Raw genomic sequence first — 26752 nt, 5'->3', positions numbered from 1 at the left:
CATTTATTTTGTTTCTTATTGATAAGTCTGTTCAGTTTTTTAATATGGCGTGTTTTTGTTTTTGAAAACTCTTGTTCTTGTATTGCATTCAGATGTTCTTCCATATTTTTTTCCATGTCCCTGCTGAATTTGAACCGGCGTTTGAATTCTTGTTTTCTTTGTGCTATTTCTGTGTTTAAATTGTTGATTTTGTTAGTCGTGCATCTGATTCTTTCTCTTACCAGAGTCATTCGCGCAACATCAGCTGATAAGGCACGTCACCACTCGCCATCTGGTGACTGTTTCTGAAGAAGGCGGGAGATTCTCGCCGAAACTGTTAACAAGGTAACAAGCTTAAAAAAATATCCTTGTCTAAGAAACGAACTTAAAAATATTTGTAATAGTTAGACATAATGAACATCCACTACGTATTTTAATATCTTGCCACATAAACAGGAAACATGTCAGAAAGCCACAGTGCATTGACTGTATGGTCAGACACTTCTTACTTCAATAGATATTATGATGATTATGATAACTTGATGCCCAATGGGCCTGCCTGTTACAGCACCACCACCTGGCCAAGCAGGAAATGTGCCAGAAATTGCAATGCCTTAACTGATTGATCTGACACTTTACAAAATATTGTGTATTATGATGACATTCACATGTGTAATTCAGATGCCTAGCACAGTGCCACCATCTGGCCAAGCAGGAAATGGGGAAAAATGTTTAATTCATTGATGGATTGATCTGAAACTTTACAAAATATTGGATATCGTGATTCTGATGATATTGACATGTCTAAATCACATGCCTATCACAGTATCACCATCTGGCCAAGCAGGAAATGGGCCAAAAATTGCCTGACATAGCGCCACCAACACACTCACACTCCTACAGTACATGTAGCGCACACACACACACACACACACACACACACACACACACACACACACACACAGTTGCAATCATATACACACACATGAATACTCACGAGAATGGGTGACGTATACAATTCTGTGCACACACACAGTCATATGCATATTTACTCTCTCAAGTATGCACACACATGCACACGCAACATCTATGAGCACACTCTCACACACACACTTTCTCTTTTTTTATTGGATTTCATCTACTCGCTTCACATGATACAATAATAAAAACAAGAGACAGAGACATACAATAAATAACTAACAAAACTTAAATATGCACGTAGGTGAGGGGCGAACTAATGGACTCAAGGTCCCATAAGGTAAGCCCCATTTACAAAACACGAAGAAATAAACAAAAACAAAAAAACCCCACATTATATTACAAGAAATGCAACAAAACAGCGCGACTCACGAGCAGCAGTTCATTCTATGTGTTGATCTGCAGTATGGGCATACGGTTTTCCAGGAATATACGCGCTGGGGGTCAAAAACAGATTTTAATTTTTCAAGATGGTGAATTCTAATACGGTCTTTAAAAAGAAAGTAGCTTCCAGATTGTCTAATTGGGAGAGGGGGATTATTCCAAATTGGTAAAATTCTGTTAAAATAGGATTCTCTAAACAGTGAGGTGCGAAAACGCATAGGCTTGAGATTTAAATTTGTAGATGCACTTCTGGTTTGGCTGCTTGATAAGAGAAAATGGTTATTGTGAAAGCTCACGAGCTTATTTAGACATTTAAAGAAAAAACAAAGATCTCTACATTCTAACCAGTAAGAAATTGGCAGCATATTCAGCTTGAGTAAGCGCATTTTATAATCCGGCCTTAATTGATGGTGGGGATGGCACCCCAGGATGAAGCGGGTTGCACACCTCTGGATGATCTCCAGTAACTTAAGATCAGTAATAGATGACTGGGGTGCCCAGACTTTGCTAGCATAGTAAAGATTACTATGCACAAAACACAGGTAAAGCAGTTTCTTGTGGTCAGCCCCTATGAAGCTATTACAATGACGATGCAAAAAAAATGAGCTTGCGATTAGCCTTTGCGACAATGATGGAAATGTGCAAGCTCCAAGTAAGCTTGCATGAGATTGTGACCCCAAGATCCTTCTGGGAAGGCACAACTGACAAGACGTGACCTCCCAGGGTATAGGGACTGGCCGCAATAGACGGAATGTTGCTTTTGCGTTTTCTTGAAATTCTGAGACATTCGCACTTATCTACATTAAATGAGAGCCCCCAGAGCTCAGTCTATTTAAACATAGAACACAGGTCATGCTGCAGCAATTCAGTCATTAGCCGTCTTTACAACCCTATAACACTTGGCATCATCAGCGTAGAGAGCCATTTTGGTGTTGGTGCTTATCACTTCGGAGAGATCGTTTATATAAAGAAGAAACTAGAACAGTGCTAGCAGGCTGCCTTGAGGAACCCCAGAGGTAACTCTCGCCCATGGTGAAAAAGCCCTGTCTAAGAGAATACGCGGAGTTCTGCAACCAAGATAGTCCGCAAACCAGCTATGTAGAGAACCCGTAATACCAAACAGGGAAAGTTTGTGAAGAAGGCGACCATGAGGGACTGAGTTGAACGCTTTACTGAAATCGAGATAGAGCAGATCGATTTCCTGTCCAGCATCCAGTGCCATCCCTAATTCATGCAAGACCCCAAGAAGCTGTGTTACACAAGATCTTCCTTCAATAAAACCATGTTGCAGCAAAGATAGCAGATCAATAAGCTCTGGGAACAATTTGCATAAAACGCAGCATTCACAGAGCTTACTAATGATGGACAAAAGGGAGATCTGCCTATCGTTTGAAATGTCTGCTTTGTCACCTTTTTTGTATAGAGGACGGATGTTAGCACTCTTCCACTTGCAAGGTAACCTTGCAGAACTTAGTGACTGGTTGAAAAGCATACAAAGTGAAGATGTGAGCTCGCAAGCACACTCCTTTAAGATCTTGGGATGGATATTGTCTGGTCCAGGAGTCTTAAATGGATCAAGGCGATTAAGTGCTGACAGTACGTCTTCCTCAGATAGAATAATGGACTCCAAACGTAAATCCGTGAAAGGTGTTGAAGGCAGATTGTTGGGGATAGAAAAATTGTCATTGAACATGGATGAGAAGTAATAATTGAAAGCATTTGCCTTCTCTTTAGCTTCGGTGAATGAAGACCTATTCAGGTTGACTGTTTCCGGTATCGAAGAACTTTTAGATCGACGACTGAAGTAGCTCCAAAAATGCTTAGGCTGAGAAAAGCATGAGTCCGAGATATCTTTGATGTAAGATGTACACTTCGCCCGTACTAGATATTTAAGGTCTTTGCATAACGAGCAAAATTTATCCCACAGGCTCGAGCTGTCCTTGCGAATGGCCTTTTTCCTTGCGGTATTCTTTTTGTGGAGCACGTGAAGTACTTCTTTGTCGAACCAGGGTGGCAAAACAAACTTCCTTATTTTTCGTTTTGGAATGAAACGTTCAACCTGACTCAAAAGAGCAGACTTCCAAGAAAGCCAGTTTTCTTCGATTGACTGATCTGGTGAGATAGCACTTGTCAGAGGATTATTAAACAAGTGATTTCTCAAACCTTCAAAGTTATTACTTCTCGTTATAGGGTTGAAGATTGAACAATTGCTGGCTGATGTTTATTGTTTTCATTCGGAACTCTTGAAGAGAAATGCAAATCAAAGGTTACTGCTTTGTGATCCGACTTCAAAGCGACACCCTCTCTGCCAGTCACATCGATGTTGGAGACACCTTCAATAATAGTGGCCAACAATAGATCCAGAATATTGTTTTCGCATGTCGGAGATTCAGTTAGCTGGAACACATTCTTGTCTACGAGTTGCTCACAAAATGAAAATAGGGTTGAATTCGAAGAGTCACAAAAACTAGAACCTTCGATCCAAGTCACTTCGGGGAGGTTAAAATCACCAACAAAAACCAACCTGTCATAACTGACAGAGTTCAAGATGTTAATAAACTCATGAAGCCAGGCGACAGAAGCGCTTGGGGGTCTGTAAAAAACCGCTAACAGAACCTTTCCACAGTTATTAGTGATTATAGCCAAATGCTCAATGACCGAGCAGTCGCACAACTTTGCTTGTCACAGTTCTTTGCGCTGTAAACAAGTAATCAGTACTCCCCCTCCTTCCGAATCCAAACACTGAAAACTGTCCCTGTCGCATTGATATAAATCATAGCCCCATGGCAAAACTTCGGAGTCTGAAATGTTATTATTTAACCAAGTCTCTGAGACAAATACCATGTCAAAGTTGTTAGCGTAGACCATTTCTTGAAAAGGGCGCAGTTTGTTGCTGGACTTGATGCTGCGAGCATTTTGGTGAAAACTTTCTCTCCCCCTCTGACAGACAGACAGACAGACAGACAGACACACACACAAAATAATAGTGACCATCATTGTGCATTTTGTTGCAGACATATGAAAACTCTGCATGTGTACACACACACTGCAGACATAGGAAAGCTAAGATGACTTAAGATTACAGCGTAAGATAGAGATAAGGAGGAGACACGTATAGTTTTGTACATATATAAATGTACATTTTCACACCACAGAAAAACACCACACACACACATACATACATTTACAGTCTTTGTCTATCATCCGTCAAGCAGTCATGGCATTTGCAACATGCACATCACCTTTGAACATTTGATGTATATATGACATGTGACTGTTTTGTTGGGTGGCAGAATGTCCTGGGTTCCAGAACCAAATGTGCGAGGGCCTGTCAAGGCCGCTAGCAGCTTTAATTCCTCTTATTATTATTATTATTATTAATTTTCTGTCACGCTTGGCTTTTTTTGAGGCATTTCCTATGCACGAGAACTCAAGAAATTTGATACATCAGTCATTGTAACTGCTTCTCAGCCACAGACGTTTGGCCCCGGGCATGGCCCAGGGACTTCATAGCGCCCCTAATGTCATGGAGTCCTTGGATCGGCATATAGTTTCAGCTACGCACACCAAATTCTGTACGTATGTAGTTCTTCCCAAGACAAACAACTTTTGTATATATATTGCATTAGCCACGCCCAACATGAAGTGAGGTAATTGGGCTTACAGTATATGCGTTTGGACACATGGTCATTTTTAACATACTCCTCCTAGACGATTCATCAGATTCATGTCAAACTTGGCAAACATGATGCCAAGATATTGCTGATGTTGAATTGCAAAGGGATTTTTGATATGTTGTAATATGTTGAAATGGCAATATTATGAATTTTAATACTCGCCACATAAACAGGAAACGTGTCATGAAGTCAAAATACATTTAATGATTTGGCTGAAACCTATCAGATTATTAGAGAATGTGATTATTATGACATCTAGATGCTCAATATGCCTGTCTGGTATAGCGCCACCAACTGGCCAAGGAAAGAATAGGGTTTTGAATATGTGTTTTGACACATGATGAATTTTAACATGCTCCTCCTAGACGGTTCATGAGATTCATGTGAAATTTGTTATACATGATGCCAAGATGTTGCTGACATTAAATTGCGAAGGGATTTTTGAGATCTTGTAATATGTTGAAATGGCCTTTTGATTTTAATATCTTGCCACATGAACAGGAAACGTGTCAGAAAGCCACTGTGCATTGACTGTGTGGTCGGACACTTCTTACTTCAATAGATATTATGATTATTATGATAACCTGATGCCCAATGGGCCTGCCTGTTATAGTGCCACCACCTGGCCAAGCAGGAAATGTGGAGGGCCCGAGCACCGTTCCGTGCGAACCACATGTGCGAGGGCCCGTCAAGGCCACTAGCGGCTTTAATTTCCTCTGTTTCTGTCCCTCCATGTAATTTTTTTATTGTTTCATTTACCAGATCAATAATTTTATCCAGTTTTCCTTGGTAACCCTTCATGCTTTCTTTCATTTGAGCATCCAGTGGTTCTTGAAAAGCTCTCAGTTCAGACATTCTCTATGCACTCCTTTTCTCTTCTTTTTGTCTTGGAATTTTCTTTCATTTTGTTGGCATCTCTTCTCTGCACTTCTTCTATATCTCAGAGAGGTTTATTTTTCCCAACAGAACATCTCTCTTCTGTTCTTGCTCTGCCATACTTCTTATGACTCTCCTGTAATCTCTGTACCAATATATTCCTTCCATTTCAAAACTATCTCTTGCTACATGTTGCTCTTCCTTATAGTCATAGTCTACTTCCAGTACATCGCTTCAAACTCCCTTTTTGCAAAGTCTGGGTAGAGCATTTCTTTCTCACCTTTCATCCCTGCCTGTGGCCCTCTACTTTCATCATTTATTTGTGGATCGGTCCTACTGCAGCTAAACTTGGGGGGGGGGGGGGGAGATTCCAGTGCATCATTATCTGAGGAGGGGGTCCTAGGGCTGTTTCCATGAGCTTCACATCAGAAAATTACAGATATATGCTCCTATCACCAGTGGGACTGGGAGGGATCAAGATATATAATGCACACACATGCAGCTGGATGGCATGGTGATAGAGTTGCAGCCTTTTGAACAGCAGGGTGGGAGTTTGAATGGTAGGAACAGGAGTTCCTGGTCAGGGCAAGCCAACAGTGAGGGTCCCCAGGTTTAGACCCCAATACTGCACAAGCCTACCTCAGAATATGACTGAGAAATATAACTAAGAAAGCCATACTGGCTTGGACAAAAGCCAGATTAACAAGGTCTGCTTCAGATGTTGGGGGAATTGTGGGAATGCTACTATAACATGTAATAGATGGACATTACATGGATGAACATAAGCCTAACATCTACCATTAGTAGCTCAGTCCTCTAACATCAATCAGGGTGATGTGAAGAGCCACATCAAAAAGCTTAATGACACCCCACCACCAGTCATAACAACTGCATCCACAATGAAAATTATGGCTAGACTAGACACAATTGCAACATGGCTCCCTAGGTTCGCTAACAATGTCCCATCAGAAGAGATGCTTGCAGATGTAAGGATGTAAGATGACTGGCTCATGGACCAGTGGAAGCTACTTTCAGGCATCATAGCAAATGACACCAATGGGCAAACGCACCAGTTACAGTTGGAGATGCAGATTAGACTGTCTTATAACCCAAGACTCTAAGACTAGACAGGCCAACCTGAATTGATGACAACAAAGTATATGACTCAATGCCCCACACATAGATGCTAGATTCATATAACCTGGCACCTTGTTAACCTTCTTGATAACCATCAAGATGCATCTGTGGAAAACAATACTGGAGTCCAATTCACAGGCCACGACACAACACGGTCCCCATTGCTGTTTTGCATAGGCCTGAAACCCCTCAGCCAATCCAGGAGTAACCGATAGAGAGATAGATAGATAGACCTTTATTGTCATTTTAATGCACAATTACAGTACAACAAAATTGGTTGGCTTTCCTTTGCTCGTGCAAATCACATAAAAGGTAAGTAGAAGATCAATGCAAGACACCTATTAAAAATACACACATATTCAAAAGATATTGAAAAGATATTGCACATTCCCAGTCAATATTGCTCATCTTCACTGTAGTGCACATATACTGGTTAATGACAATGTTGTACAGTATTATCATTATTCCAGGGTGTTCATTCTGTCTGAATGTCCATGTTTAATGCTGTTATGGCTCTGGCATAAAGTCTGTTTTTCAGTCTGTTTGTTCTTGTTTTTATTGCCCTGAAACACCTTCCAGAATGCAACATTTGGAATAGGTGGGTCTGGGATGCAATGGGTCCTTGAGGATGCAAGCTTTTCTGAGGCAGCGTGTTATGTAAATATCCTCCAGGAAGGGTAGAGAGCAGCCAATATTTTTTTGAGCGGTAGAGATGACCCTTTGGAGTGCTTTCTTATGTGCTGCTGAGCAACTGGCAAACCAAATATAGATGCAGTAACGCAGCACACTTTCAACGAAACATTGGTAGAAGGACACCAGCAGTTTGTAAGCCGGGTTTGTTTGTTTGTTTGTTTTTCCTGAATATCCTCAGGAAATGGAGATGCTGTTGTGTCTTCTTTACCAGTGCTGTGGTGTTGGTATCCCAGGAAAGGTCATCATCCACATGTACAGCCAGTAACCTGAAGTCTGAAACCCTCTCCACACAGTCTCCATTGATGGACAGAGGATGTGGATCAGACTTTTTTCTTTCTGTAGTCGATGATCAGCTCTTTGGTTTTGGAGGTGTTCAGGACCAAGTTGTTCTGTGTGCACCACATTGACAGCCTCTGAACCTGATCTCTGTATGCTGCCTCATCTTCTCCAGAGATGAGACCCACCACAGTTGCATCATCCACAAATTTAATAATGGCATTACTCAGATGTGAGGGTACAGTCATGTCTCTCTCTGGTGGTCTGCTATATAAGCAGATCTGGACACTACAGCATCCGACTCTCTCCCAGTCTCTTAGCTTGCTCATATGAGCCCGCCTCCCACTTCACTAAGTCCATCATGCCGCATCTTCTTCGACCCGGAGGCCTCTTTCCCTCAATTCTTCCTTCCATCACAATAACCAACAGTTCTCCGTGTCTGAAGGTGTGACCTAGCCACGCTTTCTGCCTTTTTTGAATTGTATCAATCAGCGACCTTTCTTCTTCAACCCGCCTTAGTACCTCCTCATTGGAGACTTTGTCTGACCATAGGATGTTTAGGGTCTTCCTCCACAACCACATCTCACAACTCTCAATTCTCCTGATCTCATCCTTTCGCATTGCCCAGCTTTCTGAGCCATAGAGCAGAGCGCTCCAGATTACTGTCTTAATTATTCTCTTCTTCAACGGCAGGCTAAACGACTTGGTCAGGAGCTCTTTTCTCTTAGAGAATGCGTCTTTTGCCCTTGCGATTCGCGACTTGACCTCTATGTCGCAGTACCCCTCTTGCATCAATATGCTTCCAAGGTAGCAGAACTGTTTCACTTGGCTCAGTAGTTTACCATCAAGGCGTACCGTGAATTCTTCCCCAGGCTGTTTCAAGATTTTCATCACCTTGGTTTTCTTGGCGTTGATTTTCATGCCATACTCCGTTGCAAGGCAAGGCAAGTTTATTTATATAGCGCATTTCATACACAATGGCAGTTCAATGTGCTTTACAGAAGTAAAAACAAAAACAGTAAACAATAGAGAAATAAAATTACATAAAATAATTTTATTTTTATTCTAAAACAATTAATTAAAATAATTAAAAGAATTAAAAGAATTAAAAGAAAATAATAAGAATTAAACAATAGTAGAAATAAAATAATAAAATGAAGTAGAAATAGGAGGAGGAAAAAAAAGAAACCAGCAGAATAGAATAAAGAATAAAATAGAATAAAATTTAAAATTAAAGTAAATTTAAAACATGCAGAGAAAGTAAAAATTATTAAAAAAAAGGACAATATTAATTATTTAACAGAAAGCATCTGAAAACAGCTTGGTCTTTAGCCTAGATTTGAAACTGCCAACAGCAGGAGCATTTTTAATGTCCTCTGGCAGTTGGTTCCATAGCTGTACTGCATAGTAGCTAAAAGCTGCTTCACCATACTTTGTTTTAACAACTGGTTTTAATAGTAAATTTTTCTGTTTTGATCTGGTAGATCTGATTGGGTTAGGCCACTGCAACATATCAGAGAGGTAATTGAGCCCTGTACCATTTAGAGATTTGTACACCAGCAGCAATACTTTAAAGTCAATTCTGTAGCTAACTGGAAGCCAGTGAAGGGACCTTAGAATTGGAGTAATGTGCTCTGTTCTTTTTGTTCATGTGAGAACCCTAGCCGCTGCATTTTGAACCAGCTGAAGTCGTTTGATGGTCTTTTTTGGCAGGCCTGTGAAAAGGCCATTGCAGTAATCAACCCTACTAGAGATGAAGGCATGTATTAGTTTTTCCAGATCATTTTTTGACATAAGTCCTCTTAGTTTGGAAATGTTTTTTAGGTGATAAAATGCCGTTTTAGTGATTGCTTTCATGTGACTGTCAAAGTTTAGCTCGCTGTCAATAAAAACACCAAGATTTTTAACCATTTCTTTAGTTTTCATCCCTTTTGTGTCAAGAATAGTGGTAATCTTGAGTCTTTCATCTTTTTTCCAAATAGAATTACTTCTGTTTTATCTGTGTTCAGCTGAAGAAAATTTTGTGACATCCAGCTATTGATTTGATCAATAAACTGGTAGAGACATTCAAGGGGGGCATAATCATTAGGTGATAGAGCGAAATAAATTTGGGTGTCATCTGCATAGCAGTGATACAAAATTGAATTTTTATTGATAATTTGCCCAAGTGGGAGCATATAACGGTTGAAAAGTAATGGTCCAAGAATCGACCCCTGGGGGACACCACAGGTCAAGGACATTGACGTTGAGGAACAATTTCCCAGGGTAACAAAGAAGCTTCTATCTTTTAAGTATGAATTTAACTAATTGATAACTTTACCAGTCAATCCAACCCAGTGTTCAAGTCGATATAGCAGTATGTTGTGATCAATAGTATCAAAAGCTGCACTGAGGTCCAGTAATACCAGGACCGATGTTTTGCCTGCATCAGTATTAAGACGTATGCCATTTATAACTTTACTCAGCGCTGTTTCAGTGCTATGATTGGCACGAAATCCTGACTGAAAATTATCAAAACGCTGTTTGCTATCAAGAAGGCAGTTAATTGATTGAAGACAATTTTTTCAAGGATTTTCCCAATGAATGGTAAATTTGATATTGGCCTGTAGTTATTTAATACTGAAGGATCCAGATTATTTTTTTAAGAAGGGGCTTTACAACGGCTTTTTGCAGTCTCCTGCATCTTGTCCATCATAAGTTGTAGACCACAGGCTGAGCTGGCAACTGTAGCCTGGTCATCCGTGTATCTCACTGTCTTGATGAGATGTCCACCTACTCTAATGCCTTCATCCACCTGGTCTAGCGCTTCTCTTAACATAGCTTCTGCATAGATGTTGAACAGCAAAGGGGACAAGCAGCACCCCTGTCTGGTTCCTCGTCCTATCATTGCAGGATTAGTCAAGCCGTCCTTCAGTGTAACTGCTGCCGTCTGACCCATATACAGTGTTGCGATCAGTCTACGATCATGCCAGTTGATCCCTATTCTCTTGAGCAACTCTAGGAGTTTCACCCAGTCTACTCTGTTGAACGCTTTCTCGTAGTCCACGAAGCACACGTATATGTCCTGATTGTGGTCTATACACCTCTCACTAAGCAATCTCATAACTGCTATTGCCTCCCTGGTGCCAACCCCTTTCTGAAAACCAAACTGATCGTTGCTGATAAATGCTTTGACTTTTGGTTCTATTCTGTTTGTCAGAACATGCAAAATAACCTTTGAGGCATGCACGATCAAGCTGATGGTTCTGTGTTCATCGCATCTTGTTGTTTGAGATCTTTTCTCTATGCGTACTATCACTGACGTCAACCATTCCTCCGGCCAAATACCGGTATTATAGATAGTGTAGCATAGCTCCACAAAAGCCTCGAGTCCTTCAGCCGTGGACTGAAATGGAAAAAATGTTTTCCACATTTCCGCTGGTATTCCATCAGCTCCTTCTGATTTCCTGTCGGCTAGATGATCAATCGCCTGCAATATTTCCTCCTTCAAAATGTCAGGCCCACGGCTGTCTTTATCAACCTCCTCCTCCAGCTCTAAGGGCAGCTCGTCTGGTTTCTCTTTACTTGCGTATAAGTCCTCTATGTATTCCTTCCATCTGTTGCTAATATCCTTTGTCTCTGTCAGCAGGATTCCATCCTTACTGAGCACATTATCCTGTTTCTTCCCGCCTCTATTTTCCTTGGATAGCTCCTTCACCTTTGCGTACACCAAGTCAGACCGGCCCATTCTTTCCAGATCTTCCAGCTCTCTACACTGACCTTCCCACCAGCTTACACGAGCTTTATCTGTTTCTCTGCGTATCTCATTGTTCAATTTCCTGTACATCACTCTTCCGTGCTCCGTATTTACATTCTTCCATTTCCTCCTTTCCTCCATCTTATCCAGCATCTGCTCGGTGACCCAAGGTTTCTTTGCCTTCCTCCATGTTTCATAACCGATATTATCCTTTCCACTCTTTAATATAGCACTTTTTAACAGGTTCCACCTACTCTCCACAGTGTCCCCAGAAAGCACGTTCCCATCTTCAAGATATTTATCAACATCCTCCATAAATTTATCATGGTTGTCCTTTTTAAGGTTCTCTCTGTTCCACTTTTTGATCTTTCTACTGCCTACTACTCTCTGTAATCTTAGTTTGGCTTGCATCACGACTAGGTTGTGATCCGAGTCGCAGTCAGCTCCTGGGTAGGCCCTAGCCTGCTTCACGCTGTTCTGATATCTCTCTCTAGTGATGATATAGTCTATTTGTAGTCGACAAGTATCTCCTGGGGCCTTCCATGTGTATCTCCTTCTAGGGTGGTGCTCGAAGCATGTGTTAGTAATCGTGAGACCTCTGTGCTTGCAAAAGTCTACCAGCATGTCACCTCTTTCGTTGCGTGTACCGAGACCAAAATGGCCTGTCACTGAGCCGTCTTTCTCTTTGCCAACAACTGCATTCCAGTCACCTAGCAGTATTAGATAGTCATTCCCTTTCCCGTTGTTCAAAACTTCTTCGATGTTCTCATACATCTCCTCTACTTCCTCATCTGTGTGAGCAGTGGTAGGCATGTATACCACCACTATCATGATGTCCACTGGCTCTCCGTGTAACTTTACCATCATAAGTCGATCACTGAATGGCACAACTCTCTCCACACATTGTGCAGCGTGGCCATCTAATATAAGAGCGACACCTCTCTCGCGCGTTGTTCCTCCAGAATAAATGACTCATACTTCATCACTGTAAAAGTCACCTTTCTCCTTCCAGCACACCTCTGTCAGACTGAGGATCTGAATTCTCAACCTACTCATCTCCTGTTTCACATTCTCCAGCTTTTCTTCTCTCGTCATTGTACGAACATTCCAAGTACCAATTCGCAATCTAGTATTGAAGGGATTTCGCATGTTGACGACCTGAGAGGTCCCCCTTCCTCTCCTGCTGGACGCGACACCTTGCATAGCTAAGGTCCCCTTCACGTCCTTACTCATATCATTCATTATAACTGTCATGGATGCAATAGGGTATCAAGGAAAAAAAAAAACTGAGATGGTTTCCCGTTGCCTTCCTCAGTTGCAGTAGTCAACCTCACTGGACTTGTGATCCTAGCCACATAGCTGACTAGCATCTTATTACATTGCCGTTGGCCACACTGGCTCATCCGCCGCCGCAGTCATGTAGTCATGGAGAACTGGTGCTGAGACTGAGGGATGGGGGCCTATTCTGACTCTCTGAGAGTGATCCGTTAGCAAGTCTCTGATCCAGTAGCAGATGGTATGTGATAGTCTTAAGTCCAGTAATTTGTTGGCCAGTCTGTTTGTGATCATGTTGAAAGCAGAGCTAAAGTCTATGAAGAGTAGCCTTGCATAGCTCCTTTGATATTCCAGATGAGTCAGTACTGTGTGGAGAGCTGTGACAATGGCATCTTCTGTAGATCTGTTAGCTCTGTACACAAACTGGTGTAAGTCCAATGTGGGTGGGAGGCTGGAAATGATGTGATGTCTGACCAGTTTTCAAAACACTTCATAACCATGCCACCGGGTAGTAGTCATGAAGGCTGCTGGTGGTGCTTTTTTTTGGCAATGGGATGATTGTAGTGGCTTTCAGGCAGGGTGGGATCATGGACTGAGACAGGGACAGACTGGGATGGGGACAGATTTTGTGAAGGCCCCAGTGAGTTGGTGTGCACATTCATTCAGCACCCTCCCTGACATCCCATTAGGTTCAGTAGATTTCTTTGGGTTCACCCCCTCAATGTGTGCCTTAACTCATGATCCTGCACTGTGAGAGTATGGCTGCTGTGGGCTAGTGGGTGGAATGTAGCTGCCTCTGGTGCCTTCACCTCAAAGTGGGCAAAAAAAAAGTTCAGTTCCTCAGCCAGCATGGTCTCCATCAACAGCTGTAAGGTTACTGGACTTGTAGTTGGCAATGTGTTGAAGTCCCTGCCACACCTGCAGTGTTGTGACTGTAGAAGTGGTCCTCAATCTTCCTCTTATAAGCTGCTTTGATGCCTCATTGGGGCACTGTACTGTGCCCTATTGCCAGACCTGAAAGTGGTGTTCCTATCTCTCACCAGGATCTGGACTACTTTTGTCATCCATGGTTTGTGGTTAGGATACACCTGGATACACTTCTCAACAGAGACAATATCAGCACAGTTTTTAATGTCAAGTCAAGTTTATTTGTATAGTGCTTTTAACAATAAGCATTGTCGCAAAGCAGCTTTACAGAATTTGAATGACTTAAAACATGAGCTAATTTTATCCCTAATCTATCCCCAATGAGCAAGCCTGTGGTGACAGTGGCAAGGAAAAACTCCCTCAGATGACATGAGGAAGAAACCTCGAGAGGAACCAGACTCAAAAGGGAACCCATCCTCATTTGGGCAACAACAGACAGCATGACTATAATATTAACAGTTTTAACATGAAGTCAGTTTCATTGATGTTAAAAACTCTTCATTGACGGAAACTTGAGTGCAAAACTGTTCATGACAACTGCAGTCCTAAAGTTAGCAAGTTAACTGTAGTTCTCGGCCAAAAAAGCATTACTGTAAGAGTCCAGAGTGTCCTCCAGGTGTGACTTTCAACTGTCCTCATGGGGCCATCCTCCACAGGAGTGATGCGATGAGACTCCAACCAGACACAGGGCACCAGGATGGATCAAGCAGGTCTGAGGAGCAGAAGAGGTCAGCATCTTGATCCCAGGACCAACACGTAACTCAGAGGGACAGATTTGGGGGGGTGGGGGTGGAGAGAGAGGGAGAGAAAACACAGTTTGTTAGGTATGCCCAATGTCACCTGAATAAGTAGGAACAGTATACATATTGCACTGAGTACAAGCAGGGACTCTGGCAACTAACTATGACAGCATAACTAAAAGGGGAGAGCCAGAAGGTAACATGGGCATGAGGGAGCCCCGGGACATAAAGCAGCCAGCCACTACACCGTCAACAAACTCGAGTGAGCAAGTGAGTGGGGACTGACAGCATCCATACATCCCAGTTTACCAAAACACTCTGTCTGAGGACCCTCCAGATCTACACCTTTACCTCATAGACACCATTAACAAAAGGCTTGACTAAACAGATATGTTTTCAGCCTAGACTTAAACACTGAGACTGTCTGATTCCCAAACACTACTTGGAAGGCTGTTCTATAACTGTGGCTTCCATTAATGTAGCTGAGCACAGCTGAAGTGTACTCTTCCAAGTCATGATGTTCAAAAATATCCCAATTTTTTCTTTCAAAGCAGTCCTGCAACTATTTTGAGGTGCCTTCAGACCATGTTTGAACACTGCCTACATGTCATGGAGGAGTGAGAGTGTGTTAGGCTCTAAGTGTAAGGGCTGGATCGAGTGTGGCTAGGGGCAAGTTATACCCAGCATTTAAAGCCAGCTGCAAGGTGCGGCTAATTCCAATCAACCTCTCTGCCATTCCCACCAGCCAAGACTCTGTGGTAGCCCAGACCAACAGAGACACAGAGGGTCATCACACCTCCCTCCTCCAAGAGGGTTCCTTCGAGAAACTTAAAGAAACACAAAAACAAAACAGACCCTCTGTGGATCTGCCCCCGCCAACTTCCCTTAGACACTCAACCCTGCCCTTACACTTAGAACCTAACACTCACACGCTGTGAGGATCTAATATTACATATCTGTGAGTGGCAAAAGTATGTGAACCTCTAGGATTAGCAGTTAATTTGAAGGTGAAATGCAGGTACTCATTGTATCTTTTATATCTCTTGCTACACCACAATCATTTTCTGACTCTCACTCTGATCCCTGATCTCACTCATTACATTCACTACCAGAAGCCTGTATTCCCTAGACATACAGTGGCGCTAGAAAGTTTGTGAACCCTTTAGAATTTTATACATTTCTGCATAAATATGACCTAAAACATCAGATTTCCACACAAGTCCTAAAAGTAGATAAAGAGAACCCAGTTAAACAAATGAGACAAAAATATTATACTTGGTCATTTATTTATTGAGGAAAATGATCTAATATTACATATGTGAGTGGCAAAAGTATGTGAACCTCTAGGATTAGCAGTTAATTTGAAGGTGAAATGAGTCATGTGTTTTCAATCAATGGGATGACAATCAGGTGTGAGTGGGCACCCTGTTTTATTTAAAGAACAGGGATCTATCAAAGTCTCATCTTCACAACACATGTTTGTGGAAGTGTATCATGGCACAAACAAAGGAGATTTCTGAGGACCTTAGAAAAAGCATTGTTGATGCTCTTCAGGCTGGAAAAAGTTACAAAACCATCTCTAAAGAGTTTGGACTCCACCAATCCACAGTCAGACAGATTGTGTACAAATTCAAGACCACTGTTACCCTCCCCAGGAGTGGTCGACCAACAAAGATCACTCCAAGAGGAAGGCATGTAATAGTTGACGAGGTCACAAAGGACTCCAGGGTAACTTCTAAGCAACTGAAGGCCTCTCTCACATTGGCTAATGTTAATGTTCATGAGTCCACCATCAGGAGAACACTGAACAATGGTGTGCATGGCAGGGTTGCAAGGTTGTGTTTCTGGTTTGTATCAACCCCATCCCATTTTCTTCACTCACTCACTTTCAGTAACAGCTGGTCAGGGTCAAATCAAATCAAGTTTATTTGTACAGCGCTTTTAACAATAAACATTGTCGCAAAGCAGCTTTACAGAATTTGAACGACTTAAAACATGAGCTAATTTTATCCCTAATCTATCCCCAATGAGCAAGCCTGTGGCGACGGTGGCAAGGAAAAACTCCCTCAGACGACATGAGGAAGAAACCTCGAGAGGAACCAGACTCAAAAGGGAACCCATCCTCATTTGGGCAACAACAGACAGCCTGACTATAATATTAACAGTTTTAACAGGTATAACCCTCAACTGTCCTCATGGGGCCGTCCTTCACAGGAGTGGGGCGATAAAACTCCGACCAGACACAGGGCACCAGGATGGATCAAGCAGGTCCGAGGGGCAGAAGAGGCCAGCATCTCAATCCCAGGATCAACATGTAACTCAGAGGGACAGATGGGGGGGGGGGTAAGAGAAAGAAAGAAAACACGTTGTTAGGTATGCCCTAAAAATGACAAGTATTAAATCTGTGTGGTAGGCTCGCAGAGACGAGAGTCTTTACATCAGGCATAACACACAATGGCATGTTAATATGGTAAAAAATATATCATGACCTGCTCTGGCTGGATGCTTGATTGGGTGATGGGAGCACACTCCTCAGCAATGATGAGATGCAGATGGGACCCTTAGGCCTGGCCAAGACAATTCAGTTACATTTCACCGGGTCTGGGACATGCGACAGAATGTCTGACGGCCGATTCCCTGCAGGCTACGATAGCCAGTCGAGGTCTCCACCCTCTCCACCAAAAGATTTCCTGTTGACTCCATGTAACTCAGAGGGACAGATTTGTGGTGGGGGGGGAGAGAAAGAAAACACAGGTGGTTAGGTATGCCCAATGTCACCTGAATAAGTAGGAACAGTATACATATTGCACCGAGTACAAGCAGGGACTCCGGCAACTAACTATGACAGCATAACTAAAAGGAGAGAGCCAGAAGGTAACACAGGCATGAGGGAGCCCCGGGACATAAAGCAGCCAGCCACTACACCGTCAACAAACTCGAGTGAGCAAGCGAGTGGGGACTGACAGCATCCATACATCCCAGTTTACCAAAACACTCTATGTCTGAGGACCCTCCAGATCTACTCCTTTACCTCATAAACACCATTAACAAAAGGCTTGACTAAACAGATATGTTTTCAGCCTAGGGTCATGGTGGATTCAGTGCCTATCCTGGGAACACACCCTGGATGGGACACCAGTCATTGCAGCTCTATTTTCCTGTTTTATTTAACTCAAAGTTAATTCATGATTGGTGTCTTTGGCATGCTTTCCCCTCTAATATGATTTTACATGCTTTTTGATAGGCAGAGGTAGTACCTGGGCCAAGAGGACCAAGAGGGCCAAAGGTGGGTCACAATAGTTTCAGTGCCTTGCAGAAGTATTCAACCCTCTTAAAAGTAATCAGATTTGTCTGGATTACAGGTTACATTTGTACAGATTGTTCCAAAAAGTATTTTTTTTTATTACAAACCAATATGTTCCTAAAGTACATTTTCAGTCAACATTCATTACAGTGGAGTGCTGTAATAGTACAGATCACTATTTCATGAAAACTATTGTAACACAGTCAGCTCATGGCTCCTAAAATTCTGAAAATTCCCAAAGATCCTCATATTCACATTATGAGGAACACTTTTTTATTTAAAGAAACCAAAAGAAAGTAGGATGAAAGAATGCATGCCATTAAATATGATCAACAAAATCAACGTGATCACGTTCTTCATCATCATCTATTCTGCTCACCAGTTCTGTATGTCATAATAAGAGTGGGAGAAGCCTCAAGTGTAAACCTGCTCCCGATCACCTGCCTCTTAATGTTTAAATTGGGCTGGTCTGGTCCAAGCTCCTTTATTCTCTTTTTTTCTTCCAGTGTGCCATGTAAAGGATGTTTGTCAATAAATAACAGAATTTCCTTTCTCCGCAGATCCACTTGAACTTGCCATCTTGTGAAAGCTCCAGTCTAATGAGCAGCAGTGAGTGGCAGCTGCAAATATGAAGGTCCATAGGAAACTGTTCAAACGTGGGAAAAAAAATCCTTTAAAAAATTCCAATTGGCTGCTAATAAAAGAAGGCATGTCCAGGGTGCACTTTGCTGCACTTCAGGCCAAATCTTGAATCTGCCAATAAAAACACAGCCTCAGGTCACCTGCTCTCTAAAAGTTTGTGTAGCCACATACACATTCATTTGGCTGGCACCCCGGCAGGCAGAAGTACTGTATACAGAAATTGTAGGTTTTCACATAAAATTTAAATAAATACAGCTTAAAGGGATTCTCCAGCAGATTTATTCTCAAACTTATTTTCAGTAAAAGTAGTTGCAGATTTCAAAAATCAAACTTTTGTTTTTGGAGACCAAATAGTGTTAGAGAAAAATGAATTTTCTTTAAAATGCCAGATGGGCTTCCTGTGGTGATGACATGTGCGATGACGTCAGGTAGTGGTCGCTTGGAGCAACTTAGCAGTTTATATTCTCTGTTTACATTGTAATTTTGCTAGCTTTACAAGTATTTTACCATACTTATCAGTTTTTAAATCCGTATGCCTAACTGTGTAGCATATAAATAAATGGATCAGACTTGAGACCTTGCACTACAAAATCTTTTTTACACGATTGACAGAAAGTGTGTGTGTGTGTGTGTGGGGGGGGGGGGGGGGGGGCAAAGTATCACTGACAGAAACTAGATCAGACATGAGACCTTGTGTTGCAAAATCTTTTTTTTTTTTCACATGATCTACAGAAAGTGTGTGTGGCAAAGTGTGTGTAGTGTGTATAGTGTAGTGTGTGTGGCTCCATGCTCTAAAATCTTGGTTTTAAACCACGTCACACTCTCTCTTTGCTAATTTAGCCAGCACCAGCTGTAGGTCACTAAAAAAATAAAATAAAAAAAATAAGAGCTCTAAGTGTTATGTCACGCTGCGAGTTGAGCCATTTTAAACTGAGATTTTAGAGCATGTAGCCACACAAAGTACACGCACTACACACACACTATACAAATTACACACAATCTCACACACTTTCTGTATATCATAAAAAAAAAAGATTTTGCAGCGTGAAGTCTCATGTCTGATCCAGTTTCTCTTGATGGCACTTTGCCATACACATACACACACTTTCTGTAGACCATGTGAAAGACAAAGAATTTGCAACATAAAGTCTCATCCAGTTTCTGTTGGTGACACTTTGCCCCCCACCACACCACACATACGCGCGCACGCGCGCACACACACACACTCACTTTCTGTAGCTCATGTAAAAAATAGATTTTGTAGCGTGAGGTCTCATGTCTGACCCAGTTTCTGTTGGTGACACTGCCACAGCTGAGCAAGCACACTTGGCATTTTCTCTGCAGAAACACAATCTAGTTCCAGCTTGTGCTTTCTTTTTACCATCATTGTGGCATTTATATACTTGGATACATTTATGTACATGTATATACATGTGTATAATTGAATACAGCATTTTTCAATTTTTACTGAAAACAAATACAGTGGAGCATCATTATAACATGGTAGGTGGGATCCCAAGAATCCAGCCATGTTATGAGTGAATCGGTGTTATAATGGAAATCTGGCATGGCTTGAGTCGAAAACATTCTGTGGGCTTTATTTTTTAGATAAACTAGTTCCCTGAAGATATCTGATGAAATTACAAGAAGTACGATTGCTTTTACCATGCTGATAATTAATTAATTTTTAAAATTGTTGACAGTCAATGCAACAAATAACATGTATATTAAAATATTTTGCTGCCTGTCACATCCACGTGCTTTGGTCTCTTATTTGCGTGCTTCCATGCTCTGAGCAATGCGCACCTCAAAGACTGATTACATGCACCTGTCCTGGATTAGAGCAATGGATGCTATTTAAAAAAATTTTACTTACATGTATATGCAATGGCAGCTGGCCAATATGGGGCACTGAGGGGCCACCTCCCCCCCCCCATTATCTAGATGAGAATGACTAAGCGATATTAAACATAAATTAAGCAAAAATATTTATTAAGTCAAAATTGTTTACTCATCCTACTTTACCCTCTATCCATCTAATTATTTTTAACCTGTTTTAAAAAGGATTCTCCGGTGGATTTATTCTCAAACTTATTTTAAATAAAAGTAGTCGCATATTTCAAAAATCAAACTTCCATTTTTGCAGACCAAATAGTGCTCGAGCAAAATGAATTTCCTTTAAAATGCCAGCTGGGTGGGGCAGCAGGGCGGCATGGTGGTGTAGTAGTTAGCACTGTCTCGTAAACCATTCCACATTTTAATTGGGTCACTCTGAACTCCAGAACACCATTTGTATAGAGAGCTCCTGATAATGTTGACTGGTGCATTCCTGTCTCAGCCCTTGAACTCCGTAGCTCCTTAATGGGCCTCTCTGTGACTTCCCTTACAAGTTCCCCTTTTGCTCTGATGCTGATTTTTGAGGGATGGCCTTGTTTGGGCAGTGTCTGGGTGGTATGATGCATCTCCCATTTCCTCACAATTGCAATTACTTGGATATTATTTTGTAGCCTTTTCCTATCTTATGTATGTTTGTAATTTCTTTAATTTTCATCTCTAATTTCCTGAGACTACTGTTTGGTTTTCATTTTCAAAGCTTTCCTTCAGATTCATGTTCTGGCCAATGGTACTTGAACTAAGGGCCTTTTATAAGGTTACCTTTTTTTTTTTAAACAAGTTACAGGTAGAGGCTAACTGTAACTCATTTGTGTCATTGTTAAGGCAATATACAGTATTTCGTCTGTGTAAACTTGGAGCTTCCACACCAAAGAACTTAAACTTTTGCAAACAGCCTTTTTCAGTTAGTAAGTTTTGTCATGTGATATTTTCTTACATAAAACAATCTCATCTCTCATCTCATTATCTCTAGCCGCTTTATCCTTCTACAGGGTCGCAGGCAAGCTGGAGCCTATCCCAGCTGACTACGGGCGAAAGGCGGGTTGCACCCTGGACAAGTCGCCAGATCATCACAGGGCTGACACATAGACACAGACAACCATTCACACTCTCATTCACACCTACGGTCAATTTAGAGTCACCAGTTAACCTAACCTGCATGTCTTTGGACTGTGGGGGAAACCGGAGGAAACCCACGCGGACATGGGGAGAACATGCAAACTCCGCACAGAAAGGCCCTCGCCGGCCATGGGGCTCGAACCCAGGACCTTCTTACTGTGAGGTGACAGCACTAACCACTACACCACCGTGCCGCCCCACATAAAACAATATCACTTTAAATTAATTATTTTTGAACTCCGTCTTTTAAAATAAAATATGACGTAGCACAAAATATCAAGATGTCACTGACAATCCAAATGCATTTGATTATTTTTAAGGGGGATAAATACCATTTCAAGACACCTTACATGTTTAAAAAAAATGCACCTATGATGTCTAATGCCCACTTTATTTTCCTGTCCTTCTGTTTGTTCTAATGCTAACTGATTTGTTCGTAATTTTGTGGACACAGTTATTATTTACTATATTATAAAAAGTAAATTGTAGAGTTTACATAAGTTTATGAAATGTTACATGCAATCACCATTAGCTATTTTTTTTTTTATAAAAGTATACTCTCACTGTCCACCTTATTTATTAAAATACATGTACACATGCACATTCATGCAGTTATGTCATCATTCAATCATATGGCAGTAACACAATATATAAAATCATGCAGGTACAGGTCAAGAGCTTCAATTAATATTCACATCAAATAAGAGAATGAGGAAAAAAATGTGATCACTGTGACTTTAACCATGGCATGCTTGTTGGTGCCAGATGGGCTGGTTTAAGTACAACCCCGATTCCAAAAAAGTTGGGACAAAGTACAAATTGTAAATAGAAATGGAATGCAATGATGTGGAAGTTTCAAAATTCCATGTTTTATTCAGAATAGAACATAGATGACATATCAAATGTTTAAACTGAGAAAATGTATTATAAAAATGGTTGTCCGGTGATGGACAGGGTAAAGGACTGTATAAGAGGGACACTGGCTCAGGTATACAGCAAGCTACCCAGGCTGTCCGGTTAGAACAGGAATTAATGGATGTCCACTCATGAGAAACAGTGTAAACCGTGGTTTTAATTCAAGGACGCACGGAATGCTCACACGGCACAAATGATGGACGTTGGATCCTGACACGTCCGCGATAGAAAGCAAGAAAGAAATGAAACAGAGAGAGAAAGAGAGAAACGGATCCAAATATTCACTGATGAGAAGCAGGTGTTGCATGGCGTCCCCGTCTGATGTGTGCTGTGTTTTCTTCGATGTTTGTGCGCATCTTATATAGTCCACGCAACACAGTGTGATGGACAGTGGCGCCAGGGTGTCTGAAGTTGGCGTGTGATGGACAGTGGCACCAGGGTGTCTGAAGTTGGCATGTGATGGACAGTGGCGCCAGGGTGTCTGAAGTTGGCGTGTGATGGACAGTGGCGCCAGGGTGTCTGAAGTTGGCGTGTTGTAAGATGCCCTGTCCACGCGCACAGCGTGTGCACAAACAACGGGTGATTGGTCAGTCCACGTGCACAGCGCGTGCACAACAACAGGGAGGAGGTCGGTTGCCCTGACAACTAACAAGTTGGGAGCCACTATGTCTGACAAGGGTGCCTGTTTACTACTTTTAAAGGTCAAAATAATTAAGACCTGGCACCGCAATTCTGAACAGCCGCCCCCAACTTTGTAGAACAAAGTTGTGTCCATGATGTCAGGCAGAGGTGTCCTGAGGGAGTGAAGGGAGTCTCACCAGGCGTGAGACTGGGCGTGTGTAGGTCCGGTCCTTGACCTGCACCTGTGCAGTACGTACCCTGCCATCTGCTCCAGGGATGACAGCAGTGACCTTGCCCACAGGGCACGTGGGAGTTGAGGGTCGACAATCATCACGATGTTGTCAACGATGAGGTCCTCCCGGTCTCGTTGCCACTTGGAGCGGGTTTGAAGAGAGGGCAGGTAGTTCCTGATGAACTTAGCCCAGAATTGGTCCGCAAGGGCCTGGCACTGTCTCCACCTGCGCCTGCTCAGGATGTCAGAGTCGGTGTAGACCACTTGTGGTATGGAGGGGTCGTGCCGCCCCATCAGCAGCATGTTTGGAGTGATGGGATCTGGATCTGCGATGTCTGACGAGGTGTAACCCAAGGGCTTGGAGTTGATGATGCTTTCCACCTCGATCAGCACTGTCCTCAACACCTCCTCAGTGACTGTCTGTGCATCGAGTGTAGTGTGTAGGGCAGCTTTGATGGAACGGATCTCCCGTTCCCAGGAACCACCGAAGTGCGGAGCATGTGGAGGATTGAACTTGAAGTCAATCTGTTGACTGGCTAAGTGGGACTGTAGCTCTGGGCTGAGGGCTTTGAACGTCTCCTGCAGTTCAGACTGACCCCCTCTGAAATTGGTGCCTTGGTCGGAGAGCAGCTCATGTGGCTTCCCTCGGCGTGCGATGAAGCGCCGCAGGGCCATCAAGAAAGCATCAGTGTCCATGCTGGTGAGGAGGTCTAGATGCACTGCATGGATTGTCAGGCACTTGAAAACGATGCCCCACCGTTTCTCAGTGCGTCGGCCGATTTTGATGAGGTACGGCCCGAAACAATCCATTCCAGTGGAATAGAAGGCTGGCTTGTGCAAGCGCAGACTTGATGGTGGCAAGTCAGCCATTCTGGGGATCACTGGTGTGCCTCGCCACTTCTGACACTCTGGACAGCTGTGCTGATGTTTCTTGACAGCCGCTCTCCCACGCATGATCCAGTACTGCCGGCGCAGCTCAGCAAACACCCGCTCTGGTCCTGGGTGCGCCAGGTGGCTGTCGAAGTCTCGGATGATGAGCTGTGTGATGGGGTGCTGAGGGTCAAGCAGGATGGGGTGCAGAGTCTCCTCCTCAACCGTGTCACACCTGCGCAGACGACCTCCGACCCGGATCAGCTGTGTCTCAGCGTCGTACTCCGGGGACAATGTGAGGATCCTGCTGTCAGTGGAGACTGGCTTCCCCGCTGAGAGCAGGGTGAGGTCTTCGGGGAAGGAGTCACTCTGTGCCTTCCTGAGGAGTGCCAGTTCCGCTTGCCTGTAGTCCTCAGCTGTGATGGCGGATGTGGCCGCCCCGTGACGCGCTCTGACTGTGGCCTCCAGCAGCTCTGGATATTGACTGAAGGTCCCTGCATCAGGCAACGCAGGGTCAGAGGTCACGGTGATGTGGCCGCAGAACTGGGACTTCCGCAGCTCAGTGGCATCAGCAGCGATAGTGGGTGAGGGGCCTGGACCAGTCGGCCATGCTGTCTTGTCCTGCCACAGGAAGGGAGGTCCGCGACTCCAGCGATGCTCCTGGACGAGCTGTGACAGAGTCAGCCCCCTGGTGATATCATCAGCTGGGTTGTCTGATGAGTGGACGTATCGCCAAGTGCTGTCCTCCGTCAGCTCCTGGATGTCCGCGATCCTGGTCCCGACGAACACCTTGTAGCGGCAGGACTGGGACTGAAGCCAATCTAGGACTGTGGATGAATCAGTCCAGTAGATGATGCTGGTGATGGGCAGGGACAGTTCCCTTTGCAGGACAGAGCCCAACTGGGCACCTGTATGAGCGGCGCAGAGTTCCAGTCAGGGGATGGACTGCTGTCTGACAGGGGCCACCCGGGATCTGGCTGCCAAGAAGGCCACTTGGATGTCGCCAGACTCGTCCACGGTTCGCAGGTAAGCCACAGATCCATACGCGCTCTCTGATGCGTCTGAGAACACGTGAATGGTCTGTGTTGTGGGCCGTGTCCCTGGTCTGGTGTAGCATCGTGGCAGGGTGATGAAGGGGAGGTGCTGGAGTTCACTCTCCCAGGCACGCCAGGACCGTAGAATGTCCTCTGGAAGCTGTGGATCATCCCAGTCCCTCTTCTTGTCCCACAGGCGCTGGACAAGAATCTTGGCCCGAGTGGTGTATGGGATGAGCAATCCTAGAGGGTCATACTGACATGCAAGGACCCGGTAGATGCTCCGCATGGTGGGCTCAGCATGGTCTGTGGAGCGAAGACGGTAGCTGAGACTGTCTGACATGCAGTGCCACAACAGGCCAAGAGCCCATTCCTGGGGGTCAGCTGTGTCATGGGAGAGCCAGAGTTCACAGCTCTCAGACCGCATGTCAGGTGGCATGTGCCGAATGAGTGGTGGCACGTTGGTGGCCCACTGGCGTAGCTCGAACCCGCCAGAGGGGAGAAGATGCTGCAAGTTACTGATCAGCTGCCTGGCTTCTAATGTGGAGGGGAAACTTTGCAGCAGATTGTCCACATAGAAGCAGTGCTCGATGGAGTACCGGGTGTCTTCTGTGCTGCTGTGATCCAGGACGTGCTTCTGGAGGGCGAACGTGGCGCAGCAGGGACTGCACGTTGTGCCGAACGGCAGCACTTGCCATTCGTAGACAGTCGGGGCACTGCTACGGTCCAGGTCTCTCCAGATGAAGCGGAGGAAGGACTTGTCCTCAGGTAGGAGACGGACTTGGTGGAACATCCCCTTTATGTCACTTGACACTGCTACCGGGTGTTGCCTGAAGCGGAGTAGCACACCCAGCAGAGAGGATCCGAGTGTGGGTCCAGGATGGAGCTGCTCATTCAGGTTGCCACCCTGGTATGTGTAAGAGCAGTTGAACACGATGCGGTCCTTCTCGTTGTGCATGACCATGTGGTGAGGGATGTACCACGCACTGTCTCCCGCCTGGACCACCTCAGGAGTGATTCTGCTCACATAGCCGGCGTCCACCAGCTTCTTCACCTCACGGCTGTACGACTCGGCCTTGAGGGAGTCTTGTGACAGCCGCTTCTCTGTGCCGCGTAGATGGCCCAGTACAGCCTCAAGCGGTGCGCTGAGCTGTGGGCTCCCTGCTTTCCACAGCAGAGGAGTGGCATATCGCTGAACGCCGTCGACTGTCACTCTGACGGTCTTCTCCTCCAGCAACTTGACAGCTGCAGCATCCTGCTTGGACCGGGTGATGATCTTCTCGTTTCGGTACGGCACCACATCCATCTGCCACAGCCTGGTGACGTTCTGCAGCAGTGCCACTGATGGTGACGGTGCACTGATGAACAGGCACGCTGAGGTGGAAGACCGATGCTTGACAGCCTTGGCAGGGCCTTGAAGTGTCCACCCAAGGCGTGTCTTCAG

At 43.9% G+C, this 26752-nt stretch overlaps 1 protein-coding gene across 1 annotated transcript in view; it reads left to right on the top strand.

Annotated features, from left to right (window-relative positions):
• Window positions 1-26752, top strand: part of LOC132882507 (collagen alpha-1(XIX) chain) — a 740050-nt gene that overhangs the window by 611516 nt on the left and 101782 nt on the right. Inside the window, exon 28 of the mRNA XM_060915622.1 lies at window positions 17923-17964. Within this exon, the coding sequence (XP_060771605.1) occupies window positions 17923-17964 (42 nt within the window). The remainder of the gene's footprint in view (window positions 1-17922; window positions 17965-26752) is intronic.

This window comes from Neoarius graeffei, chromosome 3 (assembly GCF_027579695.1).
Source record: "Neoarius graeffei isolate fNeoGra1 chromosome 3, fNeoGra1.pri, whole genome shotgun sequence".
NCBI classification, from domain to species: Eukaryota; Metazoa; Chordata; class Actinopteri; order Siluriformes; family Ariidae; genus Neoarius; species Neoarius graeffei.
This window is presented reverse-complemented; position numbering and strand designations above follow the sequence as displayed.